Source organism: Symsagittifera roscoffensis, chromosome 1 (genome assembly GCF_963678635.1).
Source record: "Symsagittifera roscoffensis chromosome 1, txSymRosc1.1, whole genome shotgun sequence".
Classification (NCBI taxonomy): Eukaryota; Metazoa; Xenacoelomorpha; order Acoela; family Convolutidae; genus Symsagittifera; species Symsagittifera roscoffensis.
The window spans coordinates 20,247,146-20,273,442 of NC_087062.1; the positions used below are offsets into that span (position 1 = coordinate 20,247,146).

Here is a 26,297-nt window from a genome sequence, read left to right on the forward strand (position 1 = left end):
CTTAGCGGCTTCCCTGTATTGTACCGTAAGTGGTGCAAAAGCTCCGCATGGCCTCTGTGTGAACGTTGGCATAACTGATTGTATCTTTTTTGGTTTTACGCTGTACTTAAGTTTTTGTGTTCATTGAAGAGTTCTGTAAGTAAGTCGTTAATGCTCCGTGGTCACTTTTGCTATAAAACCCCATAAATATTCAAGCAAATACCTAAATTATCTTTTGTTCGGATAAAATTTTTTCAACTGGCAGTAGAAGAAGACGAATGTCTTTTCCTAATATAAGACATCATGAGACATCATTTGTGAGACATCATTTGTGAAAATGAAAAATTGGTTGCCAGCTGAGGCACTCATTCTTTAAAACTTTAATAAACGATAAATTTCATTTCTAAATGCTATGTTGCAAAAATTGCACTTTCAAGAAGTTTGAGATAGATCTGAGCTGTCAGGTGTGATTACTGTTGTTACGTTCAATCCAAGCAGTGATCTGGTTGTTGTTGCCAGGTAAAATGGAGGAGTCGTCTGATATCTGAAATCATAAATGTCAAAGTCATAACCAAAAAAGCCGAGGTATTTTTTAGAGTTGTTCAAGTGTTAAGTTTTATAGTGGCTCCTTCGGTGTTATTAGTAAACATCGAGTAGAACGGCTGACCTATGCAGTTACTGAACATTTTTGTAACTTTACTGACCTCTTCCTTGACCTGCCCGAACTCGGTGTCTGTGGCCTTGAACAAGTACTTGCACTCCGCCAAGTCAACTGTGTACTTTTTGAAGTCAGCCAAGGTCACATTGGCCACGCTGAAAGTATGAACAATGGAAAAGAATTTATCATAAGTAAAGTATGACTTAATGGCATCACTTGTAAACAATCAGTTTCTCACGTAGAGAAACCACACTAAATGGGTTCCAAAATTTCCTACCTGAACCAACTACAGACGCGGTGGCGGTCTAAAATTAATACTACAAACAGGTATGTTAAGAATGGATAGTGGGGGAGAGGAGGGGGGGGGGGGGGGTGAATGTGTGACGTGAGGGTGTTGAACGCGATTTTTCAGATATAGATTTGAACAATTATTTTTGAGTCTCTGAAGTAGTAAAAAGAAGGATGAACTACTGGAGGGTACCTCTTTGGAATGACTGTGATGCATGGGGTAGTCTGATTGTCGGTGTAATAGAACACTTGCGTCTGCTGTTGGTTCTTACTCCTGTGAATTCCGCCCGTGTCCTTGAACGTATACTCCGACGCAGACTTTCTCACCATGGCACCGATTTGCCCCCCACCTTTAGACGTCGAACAGGAAGCGGGGGTGGGGTTGTTCTGGCTCTCTGATCCCTGAGGTCTGGTACGGAATTTGCTCCTTGCAACAACTTCAATGGGACTGTTGTCCTCTCCCGATTCACCGTCAGTTGTTGTCTTAATTAAAACGAGATTTACAATATTGTAAGACATTTCAAATTTTCATCCATTTCTGCTGACATTTTTATTTTAAAGTAGGAGAGAAGTGTTTGCGTTTTGAAAATGAAATAGACGAAATAAAGCACTTCTAATGAATGAAAAGTATCGTTTGAAAAATATTTAAGTGGTGGTCTTGAAAGTTCCCAGTTAAAATCATTTTTTCAAGACTGTTTTTCTGGTTCTACCGTTGTTTTAGATGTTCCAGTGATGTTTTTGAGACTGTTGAGTTTATCCACCAGACTCTCCAAACTTTGTTCTATTGCCTCCAGTGATTGGAACTCTGGATCATCCTGTCCAAAGTTCTTTTTCATGTCCAGAACTGCACTGGATATCATCCGGTACTCTTCAGATCCAGCCACGTTAAATAATTTCGAGGATGGTTCTAGATTTTCTGGGTCCAAGTTGTCCAGACATTTCTGAAGTTCCTTGCCTCTGTCGGAAGGTGCCTTTGACCGACTGGAAGGAGACCTGGCGCTCTTGTGACGTCTTCGTGGACGCTCATTTGCACCCTAATTCGCAAATGTCTTAATAGTTCTGATGGCTCATAATTCTTCATTTTCTCAATTTATTTTCTCGACTCAACATCTTTCAACATTATAAGCAGATTATTTTATGTGATTGATCTCTTTAAGTGATCGAAAAAAGTCAGTTAAATATCTGGGAGACAAAAAAAATCCGGTTTTGATTTAATTGTCGTTTTTGGTTAGAATGTGGCTACAAACGCAATGTTTCATGGTGGTATCTAAAAAATATCCGACAATGTTTGACTCGAGTGTTGTTCGCACCGTTGATTTGGTTTTGAGGGCTTTGTTCAGCCGATGTTGCAGTTCGTCCACCTCTCTCTGGTAGTGTGCAACCGACAGGGACCTTCTCTCATTCTCTCGCTCCAAGTTAGCCTTCAAAGACACAATTAGTTGATAGCTTATAATCAATGTATTATAATCGATTATATTTGATTTCAAAAAGAGATTATAATCGATTATTAATTGATTAAAATCATTTTTTTTTCTCAGTTTTTGTACGACTGGTACTAAAATCATATTATAATCAATTATTTACGCTTGAAACTGGATGCGGGTACGTTCAATAATTACAATGCTGCTGATTTTGAAGAGAAATTGCTTAATACTGACCTATGGAATGTTTTCGGTCTTTTAGTTTAGTCTTTTTGTTATTTTTTTTGGTATGCCTATGTTCTCCTAATCAAAGTCCTCTCTTCAGTTAGATTGTATTACCTTGTGTTCTTCAGCATCCCTGAGTCTGTTCTGGTACTCTGCCAGTGCCTTCCGCTTCTGCTCCAGAGACTTGTCTTTGTGTGCCAGCTTTCTCTGAAACAATTTTGAAATTGAGCATTTAGTTTGCGAATATTTTCATGTATCCTAAGCATAGTTCACCAGAAGCAATTATCTAGAAACTGCGTATTGAAAACACTTCAAGTATCATATTACGGAATGCTTGCTCGTCAATGTGCATTTCCCATTCAATTTTCCTTTTTCATACATTTCCTATTCTGTGTTGTCCAGTTTCCGTCCTTAGAAGTTACGGAATCTTCATGAAAACTTTTCTTTGAGGCCTTCAACTGTTAAACTATGGCCGTCTGGTTGATGAAGCTGAATGAACAAAGAGGGAAAGACAATTTTTGTTCGAACTTTTGAGTTTTCTTTGTTAATTGTAATAGAACTAAATTTGTACAGTTCAAAAAATTTTGTCAATGTAGACAGATAGCGGCACTCACATTGAGTTCGCGGACTTGTATGTCCTGTTGGTCTAGTCGCTTCTGCATCTCAATCATCTGGGACTGGGTCTCCTGCTGCAGTCTCTGCAATGTCACATAGTCCCCCTGCACACTCCTACACACACTCTCCGCCTCCACCACCCGAGACTCCAGCTGCTTCTACAACAGATTCAAACGTGTGCATTTATTCACAGTTATAATAGTAAAGATAGATCAAAGAGACATGTAGCAGGAGTCCCGATTTCAGACGAGGTTTTCTCAAAAAGTTGCCTTTGCGACAAATCAATTTTAGTTAAAATAGGGTCTTAATGGTTTTTCGGCTGAACTGGGTAAACTTTTTTTCAAAAAGTTTATTGAACGCCAATTTAGAAGGAAGAGTAAACAACGTACTGTACTTGATTGGAGTGAATACTTAATTTTCAGGACTAGCATGAGTAGGTTCGAAACTCATGTTTTTTTGGGACTTGTTTGAACGATACTCCTCACTTCTGGAGCAAAATGATTCATTCTCTACTTGAAACTAGAAACAGTGGCATTAAATGTGCATAAAGTAATCAAGTTTTCTTAAAATCGGGAACTAGACTTTTTCTCGTAAACAACTTCTCTTACAAAAATGTAACTTATAAAATGATCTGGCGTTAATATTGGACCTTAACGAACGCAAGGTTCCTTCCCCTCTGGTCTAAAGGTAACGCGATTGCCTTTGAACCCTAGGGCCGGGCCTCAAGTCCCGGCTGGACTTTTTCAGTATGTATGAAATTGAATTTTTTGTGCTTCATGAAATTTTCATTCTAGTTGCAAGTGTTGTAGTTTTACTCCTGAAAATCGTAAGTTTAGTAACTATTTTTTTTTGTTTCGCTTAAAAGCTTTTTTCGGTCTGAATATTTTTCGCTCATGTTTTATAAGTTTAGTCAATTTAATTGGTGTCGTTTAATGAACAAATTGAAGTTATAAAGTTTTTAAATTAAATGCTCAGGTCGGTTGTGCTGTAAAAGTTCATAGTTTTAAAACTTAATCACTCAAAATTTTTTGATGAAAACAATTTATTCTTGTATTTTTTTTTGTTTTCGGCTCAGTGGGCGTGCACCCACGTCTTGTCGGCTTAGTGGCCGCTCGGTAAATACTAAAGATAACCTAATGCTGGTGGGTGAGTTGCTCGACTGTTTTTCTTACTTTGTGTTTTTTTTTTCGTCTTAGCTATGTCTGGCTCGTTTTATGTTTGCTAACTTGCAATGCTACGACTTGCGGTGTATCGCATGTGATGCGACGCTCCGCTTCATCTCTGTTAAAAAGAGTAAATTGTGACTCTGTTATTTTCCTGCTAACAAGTTTTTCAAATCTCAAAGACTATTTCACATCAGTTAAGCAGCTCAACAGTTTTGGATAAATATCTAAATCCAACTAAGAATGCACGAAAGATTTTTTATACTAACCTTGGCACTCTGCATGTTGTACCACTCTTGTTTGCTGCTGTACAATTCAGTCCTCAACTGATTCAGAAGCACCTCATTATTGGCTGCCATCTGTTTCTGCGAACTGCTCCCTCCCCCACCTTTGCCTAGAATATTGCCCGCGTTCTTCTCGTGGGACTGGGATCTCTTCCTGGCTTTGAATGTGGACCTCCCGTTGCTCTGACTCCCTTTGCCTTGGTTGGTTGAAGATGTCTGGTGTCCCGATGAGTTTCCACAGCTGCTAGCCTCTGTTTCGTCTCCTGTTTCGCTCTCTCCGTCCGGAGGTTGGCTCAGAATAAGCTGAAGACGAATTTTTTTTTGATTAGTCGAAAACAAGTTTTTTTCTCATATTTTTCCATCACCCCCCCCCCCGGAAAAGGCCTTAACCTCAGCATCTCAAAAGCGTTGATTCCGACTTTTGACCGTTCACTCGATCACACATAAAATGTCCTAAAATGTATTTTTGGTTCTGATCATTAGCTGTCTTACCATCTCTTGTAACTGCGTGAGGATCTTGCGCGTGTTCACGTCCTCTCCTCCCATTCCAGCGCTGCCAGAAGTATCTACACTTCGTGACGTCATCACTACCCCTTGCTGACTCATCATTGAATCTTGAACAATTTTTTAATTGAATTTAGTTTTCAAACCAAAGCTTTTGATTATTTATTGCTTTTTCTTCATTTGGAAAAGCTAATGAAAAAATGTTTTTTTTACCGTGAGCTTGTAGGTACTCCAGAGTTACTCTGAGAGTGTTGAGGTCTGATTTGGTCAAATGAAGACGCTGCTCTGACTGCGAGGGAGGACCCAGAGATCTGAAAACATACAAACTATATGACATACTTTTCTGAATTTCTCAAAGATAAGAAACATTTTGTTTTTAGTATCATTTTAAAGTTTTGTGATGGAAATTAAAAATACGTACGGAGCTGATTCGACCAAGGACTGCTCGTCGTTGTTTCTCAATTGGCTCATGTTCAAGTTTACCATCGCATGTCCATTGGGGTTTGGTAGTGGTGTGGGTGCATTAGAAGCACTCCTATGTGGGGGTAACTGTCTGTTCATTTGGTGAGAATGAAGACTATTAGGATGCTGTGACATGGACAAAGGATGATGGTTTTGGTTCTGGTGATTTTGAACGAAGAATGATGTGGTGCTCATACGACTGGGTGTGGGTGGGGGTTGTCTGTTTGAGGGGGAGGGATCTCCGCTTTCGACTATGGACTGCAGGTGTGGCGAAAATTGCGAGGTACTTGAGGTAGTTGATAACTAAAATTGAAACGGCAGAGTAAAGTGTAGATTCAATCAAGCTTCTAAAGTTGAAAGAGTAAAGTTTTTTGAAAAATCATTGAAACAAATCAGAAAACCGACTCGAATATTTTTTTTGCGAATAAGGTTTTCTTTTTCAGACCTTTTTTTACAACTGTTGTTATCATATTTCAAATGTGTTTCGTTGCCAATAATTCTACTTATAAGTCCAACAGAAGTCTGCAAAAGTAAGTGAAGCCTAATTTTTTCGCATGAAGCCATTCTGGTAAGTAGAGAGAAACTAACTTGATAATCTGGTGCTGAAAACTTCTGATGATTAATATCTGTAACCTGGGCAAAAATCTGGTTTGAGGTTGGGTCAATCATGAAATTAGCAGGGGTGCTAGTTCCACTCTGGGCATTCGAGGTTACCACGTGACTTTGGTTCTGATGGGACTGTCTTTGAATTTGGTCCGGCCTGTAGTGTGCGGCTATGAGCAGGACTAGTCTCATGATAGTCTCTTTGTCCCCACCCACCACATCTGAAAAGAAAAGCGGGAATCATCTAAATTTCAGATTCGCTAAGGTCATACCTACCAGGTTTGGGGCCTGGCTTTACCCAACTGTTTTGAAATTTTTTTCAAAATTGTTTGAAAATCCCCCGCCTCTCGAAAATTTCCTGAAAATTAGCCACCTTGTATATTGGACGTTATGTACAGCTAAGATATAATTTTTCGACTAAATCTTATTAATTGTCCTAATGTTTAAACCATGACTACGCGTATCAAAGTTTTCGCCATGAGTTGCAAATTTTCAGCAAAATTTTAACGATTGTAGACTGTTTTTTGGTTGACCAACTTGGTTATTCGAGTTCCCAGTAAATCTGCTTCTTATTTGAAGAGCGATAGTAAAGTTTGAAAAATGAAACAGAAAGCTTTTGCTCAAGCTCGCAATATTTTCAGTTTTTGTTGTACCCTGTGGGTTGATGGACATGCAGTCCACCCCCTCCCTCTGAAGGAATGCAAGAATGGAGGATATGTTGTTGTGCATGGCGGCCTCATCACTCTCACTCACTTCACTCAGTCTGTACACTGACTTGTCTATCTCCATCTCCTCCCCACCTTAAAATCCATTGGAAAATGACACGGTATTAAAAAAAAACAATTTCAAATCTCTCAGAAAAAAAAGTAAGTTGCTCAGAATTGTTGAAGGTTATCCATTTTTAATACCGTGTAAGTGGAGCTAACTGTTTTTTAAAACTAAAAGTTAACGCTTCAATTATGAAAAATAACTCAAATACAAAACCATTTGAAAGCAGTTGGTGAATTTTTTATTATTCTGAGAAAAAAACTAGCAAAACTAGAATAACAATAAAATTATTATTTTAGAGAGGAATTAAATTGCCTTTCTGAAGTATGATTGACACTGCAATATTGTTTTAATTTAAGAAGTTTAAGCGAGTATTTATTTTCTGATGTTTTGCGACAAGCATTAGGTTGGAATTGGTGCCACTGCTACTGAATGATTTTATTAATACTGTACGCGAAAGTTGACATTCCAACTTAAGATATAAATAACGTTACCAATAGAGATTCAATTCCAATTAACTGACCAAGAACTTCAATCAGGATCCCAAACACAGTTCCATCTCGCATGTCTCTAGACAAGTTCTCCACAATCCAGTTTTTGAGTCCTCCTGCAGACCCGGAGGCAGCGGCGGCCGACTGGATCGATGATTTGAGTGCAGACTTCTTTGATTTGCTCGTCGATTTCTTGGGGGGTTCAGCACCTCCTATGAGTACTGTGGCATGCATGGGTGGCGCCATGACCGTATATGGAATGTACTTCCTAGTTTGAGCATTGATCCAGTTGATAATCGTGCCCACATGGTTCTAAGCAGTATTCAGGTTTTAATGTTTTTTTAAAATAAGAGTTCAAATTGCCGTTTTAGTTGATTTTCGGAGAATCGATCTCGCGCTCTATTATGTGTTTGAATTTAATGTGTACAAACAAGTCAATGATATGTTTTTGATCAGTTTTTTCTTGAATAATGGCTGTGTTTGCATTTTTTTTTTCAAATTTGATTAGCTCGTGAAATTTACTGACGGCTAGGGGGGCGATCTAGGATTTTAACGAGGGGGAGCGGGTGGATTTTCAAAAAAATTTCCGAAAAATTTGTTGACATTTTTCTAGGTTGGTTATTCCAAAGCACCAAAAAGACCCTGTTTTGGCCAAATTTTGTGCAGCGCAGGCAAAAATTGGAAAATTTTGACCAAAAATTGCGTTTTTTCGGCGATAGCTTCCCTCCCAAAATTGTTAATATTGGCGTCAAAGGCGCTTTTAGAAATTTTCGGTCCGTTGGTGCTGAAATCCAAAATATAATAATCTTGAGGGGGAGCGCGCGGCGAAGAAACGCGATTTTTTGGTCAAAATTTAACAAAAAGCTTTTTTGGCCCGTTTTTTTCAAAAATTTGCCTGGGTCGCAAAAAATTTGGTCAAAAAGGGGTCTTTACACTGCTTTAGGAGAGCTCGAAAAATCAAATTGGTCGACCTAAAAAAAGTTCGACAAAATTTTCAATTTTTTTTTTGAAAATCCGCCCTCCCTCCTCGAGAAAATCCTAGATCCGCCTCTGCTGACGGCACTAGCTTTTTTGCGATTGAATTATGAAAATTTTCCTATTTTTGAATTCTTATGATTCAATTTTAGTTATTTTCTCACCTTGTAATTGTTGTCTTCGAGATCAGTCAGTGATGGTAAAACTCCGTTGACTTCACTCATTGGAGTCTATTAGAAAAACCGAAGCTCAAAAGTGAAAAAAAAAATGATTCACGGGTCAAATCTGGAACGTTTTTTTTTTAGTTGTTTTCAGAGGAAGCGGTGTGCTGGAATGTTCAATAGTGCTTTATTGAATGCTGGTTGATAATGGAATGAGTATAATAACAGAATCTGCGTTTAATCTGATGACAGACTGCACTGGTAATATAATGTGCCTATGATTATTTTATTCAAGATTGGCCATCAGTCTGATATGAAAACGTAAAAGTGTAATTTGCACAGTTGTTTTTTGTAGCCAGCGATGAAAAATGCTCCAAAATCTGGCTCTTTGTTTGCTAGTCTGCAAATGCTCGAGGTGTGCCACAGTACCGCTTAGTTGACCGAATGATCATGAAACATAATATTGATCACAGCTCAGTTTTCGTTTTAACAAGTAGAGCCTCGAACAAAATCCAAAAACAGCTTGTTCAGAATTTTTATTTTGCACTGAGTTTTTATAAATATTCGAAGTAAATCGCATAAATAAAAAATAGGCAAGAATTATTTTTTGGCCTCCCGGTGACGCGAATAAAGCGTTGTTTTTTTGATCAGCCGGCGTAAAATTGGTGACTAGTTTTGTCATTTAGTGCTGGACCATCCCCAGATAAGAACAATAGAAAGCCAAAGACTGTTTATATGCACCGTTGGCTAACTTTGCACAAAAGACACATATCTCTTGGAGCAGAAAAAAAATAGATTTGACACATGTTTGTTAGTCTACCATAGAGGCAAACAAATAAACAATTGTAATGAAAACTGTATCAAAAAATCTGAACAAATTGATTTATAATTATTTAATCTGGCTTGAAGAATGTTGAGAATCCTTTTTAGACCGTTAATGTTAAATAACTATTGTAAATAAATCGATTAATAGAGTGCAGTATGTTATAATTGAATTATTTGATCTTTGTTTAGCGTTCATATGTAATCGTATAACATAAAAGAACTGTTTCAACAGTTTTAAATCCTCTTAAAGCTCCTTAGTTTTTCGCTCAAAAGAGGCTGAAAAAAAATTTGATTACCGATTTTGAATTAGGTCAGTAATGGATTAGTTGAAAAACGGGCGGATCATATTACCAAAATGTCAAGTTTAGTTAATTTAGTAAAGGTATCATATGTTACTTTAGTAGCAATAGGAGAGGAACCTACATGAAAGTATGTATAAGTAAGTATATTTCCTATAAAGTGACTCGGATTGAATTGATTTATGATCAGATTTGGAGAGTGAACAAATAGCTGAAACACTGAAATAGAACGGATTTTGTTAATTGTGCTCAAGCCGAGAGGCTGGGTCAAATTGTGAGCGACTTAAGATCTCTTGTCAAGCTGGTCAAGAGTCCGAGCGGAATCAAGTGTTTGCCTCTGTTCGACAGTTAAGTAGGTGATTTTCATTACTGATAATATATGTTACCCTGTAGGTTACATATGTTAGACATCTAGTTTGACTTCCTCATAATTGCCATGCCTTTATTGAGAGATTGGTATCGGCCATACCGACAAATGTTGAATATGTATATCATTAAACTCACTTCAACCCCTTTTCTTACGCATCGCGGTTTATCCAAAGATCTGAAAATTTTTGTTATGACTTTTTCATGAATGCATTTGTTTTTGTGGTTATAATTGAATAAAATACTAGACAATTTAATTTTATAAAATTCGTTTTCTAGTCTTTTGTTCAATTATAACCATAAAAACAAAAGCATTCATAAAAAAGTCATAACAAAAACTTCATATTCTTCGTGTGTTGGTCTCCTGATCCTTTTTCACGAGACATTCGCAGGTGAAAAACACAATTTTTTCATTGACAACCTGTGAAGTTCTTATGATTGTACATGCCCGAACCCAACAAAGGCTTTCAAACTCGATAGAAATTTTATCTGGATAATTGATTTTAATGTTTTATGTTTTCTCTATAAAAACTATTTTTTTATTGTCCAACATTTGAAATCACAGTTGGAATTTTTTTGAAGCTCACCGAATGTTCATTTGTGTAAGGTTGCTTTGACTATTGATATAAGGATATATTGCGATTCTGTCTTTGCCATTTGTGCGCTTGTTTGGAAACCTGAAAGCGGAGGTTCGATTCTTGCAGGCACTCCAAGTTTGGCTAGAAATAGCATAGGTTGACAAAATTGATGACCAGAAAAAGTGTAGGTAAAACAGTGGTATCAGGGTCCGGGTTAAAAACAAATGTGACAAAAGGGGTTCCAAATCACGCTAATTATAAACAGATATAGCAATTAAGTACAGCAATGGGCGCAGCTCATTCGGTTTCAAGACTTTTCTAATCGTAAAAAAACCTGCGTCATTTGCGCTTATTTATGTTGTTTTAATTGTCATCAGCGAGGCAATAAATTGAACACTTTTGAAGGACTTTATTTACCGTAGGAGCCCTGTTAGTTCCTTGAAGCACCTCTATCACACTTGTACCAAAAAGTATTATATAAAAATCCATGCTTCTTTATGCCATTTTATAGGGACGTCCTCGCCAAAGATTTCAGATTCAAAATTAATTATTTTTCGTAAGAAATATAAAAATTGCTGAACACAGGTGTAGCAACCTGATCATGGCACTCCAACGGTTACAGTTTTGGAATTTTGTTTCATTTTTTATCTAAATGCATATCAAAACATGCACCTTTTGAGCTTCAAACAACCTAGAAGACTTTATATAATCTATATAAGAATCTATATAATGACCAATTAATGCAAAAGCAACAATTTATTTCCCTTTCTGTGAAAAGTGTCCCGTATCCAGTTTTAAGCGGCGTTAATAATCAATTTTATTCTATAAATTTTCAAAAATAAACGTAATATTTGCTCTAAAAAAGTTTAATAACGGAATTTCCTTGATTGAATTTTTGCAATTGGCCACGTGAGCTATCCAAAAGATTTGCATCGCAACAATTAGATGCTGACTAAAAATCTTCAGGCCTGACTTAAGAAGTTATTTCAATCTATAGACTACCCTTTCCAAACTATATGACACTAATTGTTGAAACGGATGTTTTTTACCCAAAAAAGTATCAACCTGAATTGTATAACTTAGAAACTGATTTTTTTTAATTAAAAAAAAATGTTGTATCGAAACTTATTGTTCAAAATGCATGTTTTATAATTACAATTTGAAAAGTTTCACTTGCATAAATTTTTTTAAGATAATATCCGAAATGATTTTTTTATCTGTGTGGAAAAGTACGGTATGGAAACGTATTCAAAATTTTTTGATTTATATTTGTTGTTTCTTTTTTGAACAAAAATTGTTTTGTTGGAACTTTTCGTTTAAGAAAAGGGAGTAAAAGGGAAGTAACATACAAATTATATAAGAAGTTCTAAAACGGTTGAATAGTCAACCCGGATTTCTATGATGCGCAGTGTTAGTGTTTGACGACTGCAGTTATCTATCAAAGACTACTAAGTGATGGCTAAAAATAAATATACGAGTTAGAAACTTATGTCAATCATAAGACATGTGTTTTTTTTTAGCTAACGGGAAATCGAGTTTCTGGTTATAAGCTGGTAGTGGCTACAATTTGTAATCTTCTTTTGATTTTGATCATTTTTTCAACTCGAATATGAATGGTAAAAAACGAATAAAAGTTTTGTTTGTCAATAGCCTAAAAAGTAACTTTCAGCTTAAATTTTGCTGAATTCGTTTGAACTCATACACCTTTTCAACATTTAAACTGAATAGAAATTTTATCTGGATAATTGATTTTAATTTTTTATGTTTTCTCTATAAAAACTATTTTTTTATTGTCCAACATTTGAAATCACAGTTGGAATTTTTTTGAAGCTCACCGAATGTTCATTTGTGTAAGGTTGCTTTGACTACTGACATAACGATATATTGCGATTTTGTCTTTGCCATTTGTGCGCTTGTTTGGAAACCTGAAAGCGGAGGTTCGATTCTTGCAGGCACTCCAAGTTTGGCTAGAAATAGCATAGGTTGACAAAATTGATGACCAGAAAAAGTGTAGGTAAAACAGTGGTATCAGGGTCCGGGTTAAAAACAAATGTGTCAAAAGGGGTTCCAAATCACGCTAATTATAAACAGATATAGCAATTAAGTACAGCAATGGGCACAGCTCATTCGGTTTCAAGACTTTTCTAATCGTAAAAAAACCTGCGTCATTTGCACTTATTTATGTTGTTTTAATTGTCATCAGCGAGGCAATAAATTGAACACTTTTGAAGGACTTTATTTACCGTAGGAGCCCTGTTAGTTCCTTGAAGCACCTCTATCACACTTGTACCAAAAAGTATTATATAAAAATCCATGCTTCTTTATGCCATTTTATAGGGAGGTCCTCGCCAAAAATTTCAGATTCAAAATAAATTATTTTTCGTAAGAAATATAAAAATTGCTGAACAAAGGTGTAGCAACCTGATCATGGCACTCCAACGGTTACAGTTTTGGAATTTTGTTTCATTTTTTATCTAAATGCATATCAAAACATGCACCTTTTGAGCTTCAAACAACCTAGAAGACTGTATATAATCTATATAAGAATCTATATAATGACCAATTAATGCAAGAGCAACATTTTATTTCCCTTTCTGTGAAAATTGTCCCGTATCCAGTTTCAAACGGCATTAATAATCAATTTTAATATGATTTTAGTACCAGTCTTACAAAAATTGAGAAAAAAATGATTGTAATAACTCAATAATTGATAATAATCTCTCTTTTTGAAATCAAACATAATCAATTATAATACATTATAATCGATTATAATCGATTATTTTAATCCGAAATTCTGCTTCAATTATTTGCAGAAAAAATCCATTATAATTTATTATAATTGTTTATAACCCCTTTTGTTTGCCTATTTTGTCTTCGACCTTGCACCTGAATTGCTAATATTTCATGCTATGTGTAGACGTTGGTTTATACGAAAGTTGGGAAAATTGTTTTGAACAGTCTTAAAATCAATTCAAATTTATAACGTTTTTCTTTTTTCATTTATTTTTGATTATTTCACCTACCGCGGGATTCTTTATATGAAGGGATCTCTTTGAAACTTTTATTTCGTGGTATGATTTTGTGTTCAGATGAACCAAGAGTGACAAGACATCTCACTTACAGTAGTTTTTGACAGAAAATGCCTTATAATCTATTATAACAGATTATAAAACAATATAAAAGATTATGAGAGATTATAGAAGATTCTCGCAAAAATTATGATCAAATATAATTGATTATAATTTATTATAATTTCACAAAAATTTTTATCATTATAATGGATTAAAAATCGTTAAAACATCAAAATTTGGTGATTATAAGTAATAATATTTTTGATAAAAGTACAATTATAATTGTAATATAATCGATTATTTTCTTTTTTACTGAGTGCGGGTTACTACTTTATTTCTATTTCTAAATTGGCTTACGTGTCATCAGTTCGACAAATCGCAAGAACTCGGCTAAGTGTATAATAGTCTTTCTAAGAAAAAAATTTAAACATTTAAAGTTTTTCTTTGGGAATATTTCTCATCTATACCCACCTGCATTCAAGTTTAGGCGTAGTTAATCAATTATAACGTACAATTATGTTCATTTTAAACAATTTTAATTAATTATAATGGTTTGTAACTATCAATTACATTTGTGATATTTTCCAAGAGGTTATAATCTCTAATAATCGATTATAAACGTAATATTTTCAAAAAATATAAATAGAAAATGATTATAATAATTGGAATGATAGATTAATAAAAGATTATAAAAGATTAAAATTTATCATAATTGACTATAATTTGATTTTAAAAAGAGAAATTATAAACAATTAAAAATTCATAATAAACTTTAAAAATTCTGGTACTAAAAACATTATATAATCGATTATTAACGCTTGGAACTAGTTGCGTGCAGTCTCGTAGTTCAGAAAAACGAACGTAAGTGGAACGACTGAAATACTTTTTTGGTTGAACAAAAATTTCTATCTTAGAACTTTGTTTGTAAAATTATTGGGCTCTTTGAGTATTGAAAGAAAGCTGTTTTTTCGTAAAAGAAAGTTGTTTGGTAAAAAAGTACATAGAAGTATTTTGTACAAAAGTTCTTATTCTATAAATTTTCAAAAATAAACGTGATATTTGCTCTAAAAAAGTTTATTAACGGAATTTCATTGATTGAATTTTTGCAATTGGCCACGTGAGCTATCCAAAAGATTTGCATCGCAACAATTAGATGCTGACTAAAAATCTTCAGGCCTGACTTAAGAAGTTATTTCAATCTATAGACTACCCTTTCCAAACTATATGACACTAATTGTTGAAACGGATGTTTTTTACCCAAAAAAGTTATCAACCTGAATTGTATAACTTAGAAACTGATTTTTTTAAATTAAAAAAAAAATGTTGTATCGAAACTTATTGTTCAAAATGCATGTTTTATAATTACAATTTGAAAAGTTTCGCTTGCATAATTTTTTTTAAGATAATACCCGAAATGATTTTTTTATCTGTGTGGAAAAGTACGGTATGGAAACGTATTCAATTTTTTTTTGATATATTTTTTTGTTTCTTTTTTGAACAAAAATTGTTTTGTAAGAACTTTTCGTTTAAGAAAAGTGCGTAAAAGGGAAGTAACATACAAACTAAATAAGAGGTTCTAAAACGGTTGAGTAGTCAACCCGGATTTCTATGGTGCGCAGTGTAAGTGTTTGACGACTGCAGTTATCTATCAAAGACTACTAAGTGATGGCTAAAATTAAATATACGAGTTGGAAACTTATGTCAATCATAAGACATGTGTTTTTTTAGCAAACGGGAAATCGAGTTTCTGGTTATAAGCTGGTAGTGGCTACAATTTGAAAAAAAAACAGTTTTTTGTCATATCGTCATCTTCTTTTGATTTTGATCATTTTTTCAACTCGAATATGAATGGTAAAAAACGAATAAAAGTTTTGTTTGTTAATAGCCTAAAAAGTAACTTTTAGCGTAAATTTTGCCGAATTCGTTTGAACTCATGCACCTTTTCAACATTGTGAAATTTTGTTTATGTAAAATGTAGAAATGGTTTTTATAGGTCCTCAAATTGAGAAATTCAATTAATCTTGAACTTTTGTATACCATTCGAGCTTTGAGTTTTGATGCGATTATTTTTAATAGTTACTATACGAGTTCGCATCTTTTAAACCTTGTGAAATATCACCATTGTGCGAAAAATTTCATAGTTTTTCAGTTCTTCAGGCCCATTTATGGATGTTGGATTTTTTATTCAATTCTATTATGTGGAAGATAGAGATGAAGAGTTTGGAATTGAGGGTCTGAAAATTGAGGAATTCAAACAATAATTGAACATTTGTAAACCGTTCATGGCTTGAGTTTTGAAACGATTATTTCCAATAGTTACTATATGGGTTTTTTTTTCATGATGTGCGACTAAGATCTCTAACAAATCTCATAGTTTCTCAGTTGTTCAGACCCATTCATGGATAACTTGTCGGGTTTTATCCGATGCTAATATAGTTACTCGAAAAAACTCTTTCAAAACATTGATTGTGAGATTGTTTTCAAGTCATATCAGTCGTGAGATTCATTCTCGTGAGTAATTGCTTCGAAACAGCTTTTATATTGTCAGGAAAAGCAGATCTAATTCCTTTGATATTCAAACTACTTAACATTTAAGGCAGCAGGACAATTTACCTTACTCTAATCGACCCTATGCTCATTTTATCCTATACCATTTGCCAAATTACAATTATCCCACAATTAGGTTTAATCTATCTTTTATCACACTGGGTGTCATGGACATCCATGGAAGTGTTAATTCAGTTAAGTTCGACCATGTAGCCCACACTCAGTAAAAAGAGGAAAGAATTGATTATAATCGATTAAAATGGATTATATTGTTACTTTTTTTTCGATACAATAAAAATCCTTATAATCGATTATAATCGATTATTTAACGAAAGTTTTTTTTTCTCAAATTTTATTGAATTATAATCCGTTATAATGGATTATAATCCATTTTTATTCACCAAATTTGTCATCGCTTCATTTGGTTTCAGTTTTGTTTTGTTTTGTGTGCTTTTCAGTTGGTTTCCGCACTAAAAGAAGCTGTAATTTTTTTTTATTTGTAGCCACCAGCGGATATAAGAAGGGGGACCTCAAAATAGTGGGGATCTCAAAAAAGTGGAGGGGGGAATGGGGAGACCTTTTCGATCCCCCCCCACTTTTTTGAGATCCCCCACTATTTTTAAAAAATAGATCCCCTCTTTGAGATCCCCTCTAAAAATTTTTAATGGCGCCTAATATACATTAATTTTGAGGGGAGTTCGCGCCGGAAAAAAAACGACTTTTTGGTCAAATTTTTCAAAAAAAAAGGCCAAAAAATGCCTTTTTTGGCCCATTTTATTTTCAAAATTTTGCCTGCGGTGCGAAATGCCTTGGGAAAGCTTGAAATCAATGGAACCTTTATAGGGTTTAGTAGACCCCCTTCTTGCGAAAATCCTAGATCCGCCCCTGGTTTACTGATTCTCACTTCTTACTGATTTTTACTGTTTTCATGCAGAATAGCTAAATTATAATCCATTATAATTGTTTTTTTTTGTGAAATACTAATTTGATAGAAAAAGGGATTATAATATATTATAAAAGATTATAATAGTTTATAAAAGATTATGAGAGATTTTCGGAAAAATTATTATGAATTTTAATTGATTTTAATTAATTAAAATTTCACCAAAAAGGTTATCATTACAATCGGTTATAAATTGTTTAAACATCTAAAATTTGCGCTTATAATTAATTATAATTTTGCTAAAAGTACGATTATAATTATAATATAATGGATTATTTTCTCTTCTTAATGAGTGCGGTAGACTCATAATTTGTCTCGGTTAATAATTCAAACAATTTGTTGGCTGGATTAAAATTTTTGACAAATAAAGTAGCATTTGAGATAAAGTTAACCCTCATTAAACATTTGTTCAACCTAATGTTATTTTGAATGTGTCTGTGATTGTTGTTGCAATCTTAATTTTTTTCGGAGTTTCGAAAATTGAACGAAATCCTTATATCTGGGGAGTTTTTTAGGCCAATTTCGATATTTTTTTGTATATATAACCTAATTTGACTAATTTTTTGCGTCTAACATTTTGATACTAAGAGCTAGATTTCAAAAACAAACAAAAGTTTATCTCTACAAGTTTTTTTTGAAAATTCGAGGAGTTCAAAAATCTTGCCAATTTTGCGTAAAACAGATAAACAGCTAAAAGTTTTCACTTTTTTATTAACGCTTGGCAAATGAATTGCAAAATTTTGGCTCTGAAATCGTTTTGGTTTTAATCGATGCATTTAAATTGATCAATCATTGCGCCAAGAAATGCTGTATATCCACTTTGCTATTTACATCGATTGTTTGGGAAGATTTCAAAATGCATGAATTTTTAGATTGTTTTTCATTTTTTTGAAAAAATTATCGATATATTAAAAATATATTTTTAATCAAAATAGGAAAAATGCGCAGTAAAATTTTCATACACGGGGATCGTAATTTTGCAAAATTTTTGTGCCGTGAAAAGCATCAGAGCTAAAGTTGAAAGGCTGAAAAATCTTATAGGAAAACGACGGAGAATGAGTGTAAGCAACTGCTGTTTTGATATGGTGCGGGAACAAATGCATCCTAGTTTGTTGATTATTTGAGGCTGTTCGCAGTCTTGAAGAGATCTCGAATAAATTCTTGGCACCCCTCTTAGTTTCTTGATAAATCAGTAATGATCAGTTTATCGCTAGTTTCGTCTTGTAAGCATATTTTATAAAATTTACCCTGCTGTTAAAAACGCTTTCCATTTTTTATAATTTTTGAAAAACTACTCTGATGGAAACCTCCTGTGCTTTTTGTTCAACAAACTGGTGACCTTTCTTGTTACATAGTTAGTTGGCTTTTTTAATTAACTAATAGTTAATTCGTGTAATGCCTGACAGTGTTTATTCTTTCTTAACCGATTTTTTTCCAAATGATTTTTTTTGTGATGTGCAACTGAAAAACTGAATCTAGTAAAACTTCTGATAATTTTTTTTCAATTATCTCATTTTAGATTGCACTCGGGCTATGACATTGATACTGCATGAGACGAATTTTTTAAAAAGAATAATACATGAACACGCAGAACTGTTGGCAGTGACTAATTGTGCCGCTGCCCTTACGTTTATTATCAGCAGCGTTTGGCCCTTGAATCAGACTTTCTCGCTCAACTACTTTTGGTCAAACGCTTTGGTACAAATTTCAAAGAAAATCACGGAGTATTTGTGCTCGAATAAATGATTTTCTTCCTGTCGTTTTTCGACTTGCTAAAAAGCAGTTTGTGAAGAAAGAGTCTTAAAATAAAGCAATGATGGCCAATAACAAATCCTTTTTTACAATAGGTGTGGTAGAAAGATTTTCAAAAAGATTGAAAAACCTTATTCTTGATTGAAAATTTGTGGGTAAAAACGGTATATGCTGTCTGTGATATCTTTCCAAAAAAATCTATTGTCATTTTCCGGAAGTTTTTTTTTTTCATTTTGTTAGCGTCTAACTCTCTAATGCAAATGAAACTACGTTTAAAAAATTTATCTGGAGTCGCAATTAGTTTGCAATTAGTTAGGATGTCATTTCCACTCAAATTTTTAAAATAATCAAATGACAGCTTAGTTTGTCTACAAAATGCCATTTGTAATTTTTGGCTTGAAAGAAAAACTTCTCAAAACGCTGTGCCCAAAGAACTGTAACACGTGTAAATTGGAAATTCTTGTTATTTTTTTTCCCACATATTCCAACAACTTTTAAAAGGAAAGAACTGAATTACGCTCTGATTGAACTGAATTTAAAATTCCATAAATTTTGTTTAAAATTCAGATTTCAGATTTAGCTACTACAACAAACAATTCAATTCATATCTAGAGCCTTGAAAAAAGAGAAAGGGAGAGTGTTTTAATGAGCAGAAGACCTGTTTAATTTTTGTTTAGTTATTTCGTTATTTGATTAGCATCAGGAATTGTTGTTTTCGGAACTTTTTGTGTAACTCTCATTTTTCATTTTGAGTGGGTCGTTAGTTTTCGTGCTGTTAAAATTGTATGTTCCTGCTATTTTTTTGCTGACATTTTTTATTGCATCGACTATTTTATTGTTAATTGTCGTTGTTGATAAACTTGTTATTTTTCAACGAATCCAGATTACGAATCAGAATGAAACCTCTTCACTCATAATTTGGTTTGCAGTGAGCGGCAAGATAGTAAGACTGAATCTGATATTTTCAATCATTACCAAAAAAAAGTCTGAAACTTTGGTTTTTAATATTGGTGTCATTTGCATAAATTGTTTTCATATTTTAATGTATAGATATTTTTTTTTTGTAATTCAATAATTAAATTGTGTTGATAGTAGGTACTTCATAACCAGAATTGCAGGTTTAGGATGCTATAATAGCAATCATAGCCATCAAGTAAATAAATAACCAAAACAAAGGAAAAACCTATTTTTTTTATAGTTTTTTTTCTTCAATTTTTGGCCATTTTGAAGGAGTTGAAAAGGGTTGAAATGAAATTTCAGGACTGAAAAAAATTTGACTTCGGTTGAACACCAGAAAAACAAAGAAAAGCAAATATCACAGAATGTTTCAACCTGATTTATGAGGAAACTTCAAAAATTCAGTTTTTTCAATTGTGTCTTGTGTGCGTGATGTAATGAAAGCATCTGAACGAAAGCTCAGATTGACGTATTTAATATTGTCAGTTGAGTTGGCAGTTTGGGCGTCAAGTATTTTGGAAAATTGACTAAAAAACATAAAAATCAGAAATGTTACTATTTTCCAGCTTTTCAATTTTTTACTCTTCTGATAAGAAAAGGCATTGCAATCGGGTACTAGACTTTTTCCGTAAACAACTTTGTTCACAGAATGGTCGCATGGTAAGAAAGGCATGTTTGCTTAATAACGTGGTAACTGTTTTGGCTGCATGCGATTACCACGCGTCATTTAGTTATGTTAAGTTAAGAGTTGGGAATGAGTTTTTGGAGGATTCGAAATGTTTGGTACATTTTCGGCACGGATATCGGTCGGCTTCAACTGTCGGCTTATTTTTCTGATGTGTTTATTCTACATTGATATTATATAAATTTTCATTGGTATTATAACAATTGTACTCTAAATAGGTATTTTCGAACTCTAACGAAAAATTTTTTACATATCTGAACCACCTCCTAAGCCTTCCATAATACATTTTTTTCGCATCAAAACTTTTTCGGCCCAAATGATTTCGATCTTTTTTATCGCCGTCGTGCGTAGCCTAAATTTGAGTACTTTGAATAAAAACGTTGTTGAATAAAAACTGTAACAGAATTTATAGGTCAAGTTTTTAATGACAACATTTTTGTTTTCAATTTTTTCAACCTTTTTGTTCCGGCTTGATAAATTTCGGCCCATATACCAAGTTATAGGCCTGATATTGCGTTTTTGACAAATTAAAATAGTGTGTGAGAGTGTGCTTGTCTGTGTTTTTAGGGTGAGGGGGTTATTCTTATTGTCCTATTTTTTTTTTGATTTTTTCGACTTTTTCGTTTTCATTTTTTTGGGTTTAATAGGTTCCGGTCTATATTACGGTCGTTTAGTTGTCTCTTACTGTTTCATTTGACGGGCAAATAAAGTTTTTTGAGTGTTTTGAGGCTGAGCGAGACATAGTAATTTTTGATAAATTTTAAGTGTTGATGTTTTTTTTGGGCTTACAGGGTTTCTGCCGAGATATTTTCAGCTTCGTTACTGCTGGGTAAATTATCTTCCAAATATAATTTCACGTTAAATTGTTTCGACATGTTTTTGTTTCAAAACTAGCCTTATTCGTTGTGATAGTCTAGTTGTTTTGGCATAATTCATTTTTTTTTTCGATTTTTTTCTTGTGTTGTATACCAAGTGTTCCGAAGCTCAGCTTCGGCTGTGTGCCAAAAATATTTCCGAACTTTTAAATTTTTTTATTCACAAAATGGCACTCTAAACCTGAGTAATATTAAAAATTTGGAACTCAAAAAAGTTTCTGTGCAAAAAATAGACTTAAACCAAATTTTCTCACAAATTTTTGAGAATTGTTTTGGAAATTTTGAAATATCGTTCAAATTTAGACTGAAAGCCCTTTAATATGATATAACACTCTACTCATTCTGTTGATTAGCTGTGGTACTTGATTTTTTTTGCGAAAAATAAACGATTTTCCGTGGAAAAAAAATTTCTCCCTGCTTTCAATGGTGGGTACAATAAAGAGCTAGTTGTGCCTGTTCTCGAGACTCTTCTACTCTTTTTAGCAGAAAATCACTCTGAATAGCAAGAATATTGAAAGATCTTTTTGGAATCCGAAAATCTGTTTTAGAATCGGAGTATATTTTTTAGCGCTCGAGTTACGACTAAATGTGCTTTTTTAAAAAGAAAACTGAAAGTTACGGGGAATCACCAAATCGCATAATAGTTTTCCGCCATGTCTAAGCACTAACCACTGCTAAGCAGAAGTGTTGCGCGCGGCGCAATTGTTAGGAAAATTAAAGAAGATATGTTTTTCTCCGTTTTTAATAGATTGATAAACGGGTAACTATTATCGGAGTGCGGTCTGTATTTAGACAACCGCGTATTCCTACTCGTCAGTAAGCAGACAAACACTGTATGAACCAGTCAGAATTGAGATGAGAAAGCAAATTTAAAAATAAATAACAATTGTTTATTAATTTCTTTCTTGTCTCAATTCTGATTGGTTCATACATCATTTGTCTGCTTACTGACGAGTAGGACTATGCGGTTGTCTAAATACAGACCGCACTCCGATAATAGTTACCCGTTTATCAATCTATTAAAAACGCAGAAAAACATATCTTCTTTAATTTTCCTAACAATTGCGCCGCGCGCACCACTTTTGCTTGGCAGTGGTTAGTGCTTAGACATGGCAGAAAACTACTATGTGGTTTGGTGATTCCCCGTAACTTTCAGTTATTTTTTTGAAGTTATTTTATAAAATTCTTTTTATATTTAGTCGTAACTCGAGCGAAAAAATATAATCCTATTCGAAAACAGATTTTCGGATTATCTCTATTATCGTATTTATAGGCATTAGAAAAACTGCTAATCAGCAGTTTATCAAAAACTCAGCCTATCAGAAAGCATCCTCAAAAATTTGAGCTTTCAATAACCGAAATGAATACCCGTTGCATCATAAGTTCTAAAACTTCATGATGTAACGGTATTTATTTCTGCTTTATGAGAAATTCCATTTTTGGGGTGCGTTTGTGATTGGCTGAACTTAACATTTATTTTTAATTCAGATGTTCGATTTTAAAACCGCATCATTTTTCATTGGCAATATTGAAAGGAAACAGGTGTGACTAATAAATTTCAGATTGTGTTCGGAATACAACATGAGTCCTTTTTGTTCCCCACACCTACTGAGTTAAAAGAAGTATGTTCTACAAAGTTTTTTTTAGCTCCCCGCACTCAGTAAAATAAGAAAATAATAGATTATAGCGGATTTTTATTGTCAGTTTCCATAAATTTTAAAAATAATTGATTATACTGGATTATGTTGTTACTATTTTTCGAATAATAAAAATAATTATAACCGATTAAAATCGATTATTTTTTTTGAAAACTTTTTTTTCTCAAATTTTATTGAAATATAACCTATTATAATGAATTATAGCCCCTTATTATTCAACAAGGGTCATCGCTTCATTTCGTTTTATTTTTGTTTTGTTTTGTGCGCTTTTCAGTTGGTTACCGAACTAAAAGAAACCGTAATTTTGTACTTATAGCCAGGGGCGTCCGATACCCCCCCTCCTCTGGGATAAGAACCCCTGCCGACTCAAAAGTTCCCCCCTTTGAACTATCTGAGATATCCATTTTTGGACGGATCGTAAAAACTGTCTGAAGGCGCCATCATCACATTGTCTGCGCCGGTGGCAAAAATTTGAAAAAACGGGTCAATAAAGCAATTCTTTTGGTCAAAATTTTCCAAAAAGTGCCTAAAAACGCCTTTTTTGGCCTTTTTTTCAAAATTCCGCCCGCGGCACAGAAAATTGGACAAAAAAGGGTATTTTTTGTGCTCTGAGAGAACTCGGAAATATCAATTTGGTCGATCAAAAAAAAGGTCGACAAAATTTTGGAAAATTTTCTGAAAAACTGACCCTTCCTATAGAAATACTAGATCCGCCCCTACTTTTAGCAGAAACTTAAATAAAACTTGATTTTACTGTGTTTTCATGCAGAATAGCTAAAGTATAGTTCATTATAATAAATTTTTTTGTGAGATAAAATTTTGATAGAAAAAGGGATTACAACATATTATAATAGATTATAAGAGATTGTCGGAAAAATTTTAATCAATTATAATTGATTATAATTTATTAAATTATCACCGAAAGTTTTATCACTAAAATGGATTGTAAATTGTTTAAACATCTAAAATTGGCGCTTATAATTAATTATAATTTTGCTATAAGTGCAATTATAATTATAATATAATAGATTATTTTCTCTTTTTACTGAGTGCGGGTCGTAGGGGACTAAAAAAATCATAGGGGACTTTTTGTGGTATCATATCAAATCCTCTGCAGTCTTGATACGGATTCCGAAAAGATATATTAAACAAGGATAGCCGGTTTCTGTGTAGGTAGCACAGAATGTTCCGATCATAATCTATAAAAATACAACAACATTCAAATAAGTGTCGTTTTTTGGCGTGGGTTAATAAAAGGAGCTGAACGAAAAAGTAGAGATTGGGCACATTCGAAAACCTTGCTAAAATAGGCAAATTGAAAAACAATTTTTAAAAACATGACCGGAAAACAGGTTAAAAAATCAAAAAAAAATCCAAATATTCTTCAATTGTGTTTGCAGATTTTTGAGTTTTTGAAGTTTTTGATCCCAAAAAGGCGCTAAAATACTCAAAAATCTAACGTAACTCGAATAAAACTAAGTTTTTTCTTTTTAAATCAAGAAATTGTAAGCTTTTCAGCCATTAAAATCAGCTATTGCAAGCCCTATATGTTATAATCAGTTTTTCACTTGAAAACGCAAATTAAAAACGAAAAATAGGCTGGAAAATTTGTTTTTTGTTTTTGTAGTGTTCAGTGATAGTGGTCATATTATGTGCTGCTTTAAGAGCGAATGACTAACCTTTTTATGATGAGAATTTTTCAAGTTCAAAAAATCTTAGGAATTAGTCATTTTTGATCTTACTTCAAATTTATTTTGTATATGACCGAGAAGCGTTCCTTTTGGTGTGTGCACAAAACTTACCATTTCAGAAAATGCAGATTTGAAGTTTGCGGTATCCACGGAACTTCTGGAACCCGCTCCAGACAGTACCTCCGGGTACTCGGCTCCCACCCATCTGCTTGGATTCGCACTTCGTGTCGACGAAGTCTCGACCGACCTCAAGATGTCGTCTTCACTTTGTGCGACTTCATGCTCCGAGTTGGTTCCAAAGTTAATATTTTGATCCGAATTTGACCTGGCACTCACGCTTTGCTTCAACTGTCGTTTGTTCAAGTTAGGAGGGAACGAATGACATGGCGTCAACGTCGGTAAGGAGTTGACCATTTTATCCAGTTCTTGTTGCTTTTGATCTTCCGGCTGCACGCTGGTGCTGCCGGGGCGCATTTCTTTCCGCCTGCTGCCTCGATTGCGAGACGGTAATGCCCCGATGACATTAGACAGCTCTCTGTTATCGAGACCAAAACATTGATCTTGAGGTACGAAATTTCTTTGATCGATTGCGGCTAAGTTCCGATGATTGTTGAGGGACTGAATACATTTGGATACGAAATTCTGCATTGCTGAATTTTCAACTCGAGTAAGTGTATATTATAATCATCAAATTATTATTAATTTTTGACCGGTTATAATTTGTGATTTTTGTCTTAAAAGACCTCACAAGTAGCTGCTCATGTTTAATTGATAGAAAAGCAGTGATTTTTTTTAAAAGCTACTGCAACCAGCGAGCTACTCAATCTTCATGTTGGATGTCACATGCATCGGTTGGTCCGACTGTTCGATAAAAGAAGATAAATTGAAGCGATTATTGTAAAGCATACACAAATCAAACTGTGCAAAAAGTAAAATTAACAATTCTCAGCTTCATAATTTTAAAAACGACTCGATTTGTCATTGAATGCAAACCATCCGTGAAACTGCTCTGAAGTTAGATTCAATGTTTTCTCACGCTTCATCAATCGGTGTAATTTTGTAATGATTAGAACAGTCGATCTTAAAAAAAATCAAATCTGTTCACGCAATCTTTGTCTAGGAACAAAAAATAATATTTACCTTTATTTTTTTTACATATAATTTAGTTTCAAACGTGTAGCTTGTTTTGCATAAAAATTTTTTGCTTGTCAAAATGATTTCCAGGAAAATTTGTCGTAGAAAATTTTTTCAACGGCCTAAATTGCGTTGGAAAATTTTTACCAAAGATGGAAACCCTTATGGAAGCTAAAGATGGCTGATGGACAATATTGTTAATTTTCATGACTTTTTTGATCCGAAAGAGCGAGCGCAAAAACGTTTAATTTTAGATTACTATTCAAAATTTAAGTTTGTTGACCGAATGCGATTTTCTTGCGATTTGAAGACCGGAGGA

General features: G+C 33.9%; 1 protein-coding gene across 3 annotated transcripts; it reads right to left on the reverse strand.

The window, feature by feature from the left end:
- Positions 1 to 343: 343 nt before the first annotated feature.
- LOC134840525 (uncharacterized) lies at positions 344 to 25,857 on the reverse strand. Of its 3 annotated transcripts, none has more exons than XM_063856399.1 (16): positions 24,956 to 25,857; positions 8,601 to 8,666; positions 7,494 to 7,773; positions 6,856 to 7,002; positions 6,233 to 6,423; positions 5,559 to 5,902; positions 5,351 to 5,448; positions 5,126 to 5,247; positions 4,619 to 4,936; positions 3,186 to 3,344; positions 2,686 to 2,778; positions 2,236 to 2,346; positions 1,636 to 1,959; positions 1,119 to 1,408; positions 684 to 792; positions 344 to 523 (listed from the first exon to the last, which is right to left on the reverse strand). In XM_063856399.1, the coding sequence occupies exons 1-16, from the start codon at positions 25,490 to 25,492 to the stop codon at positions 440 to 442; spliced, it is 3,273 nt and encodes a 1,090-aa protein (XP_063712469.1). In that variant the 5' UTR covers positions 25,493 to 25,857; the 3' UTR covers positions 344 to 439. The 3 variants fall into 3 exon arrangements, with proteins under 3 accessions (XP_063712469.1, XP_063712458.1, XP_063712477.1); XM_063856388.1 differs by having other exon boundaries at positions 6,188 to 6,423; XM_063856407.1 differs by lacking the exon at positions 8,601 to 8,666 and having other exon boundaries at positions 6,188 to 6,423.
- Between the last annotated feature and the right edge of the window lie 440 nt (positions 25,858 to 26,297).

What these genes read in the sequence shown, in the direction of transcription:
- LOC134840525 (XM_063856388.1), bottom strand. Translation starts at nt 25,492, where the DNA reads ATGCAGAATTTCGTATCCAAATGTATTCAGTCCCTCAACAATCATCGG. An exon ending in TTTCAGCACCAGATTATCAA is followed by an intron (nt 5,903 to 6,187) that starts GTTAGTTTCTCT and finishes TTTCAATTTTAG; the next exon opens with TTATCAACTACCTCAAGTAC. An exon ending in GGAGTACCTACAAGCTCACG is followed by an intron (nt 5,248 to 5,350) that starts GTAAAAAAAACA and finishes AAATTGTTCAAG; the next exon opens with ATTCAATGATGAGTCAGCAA.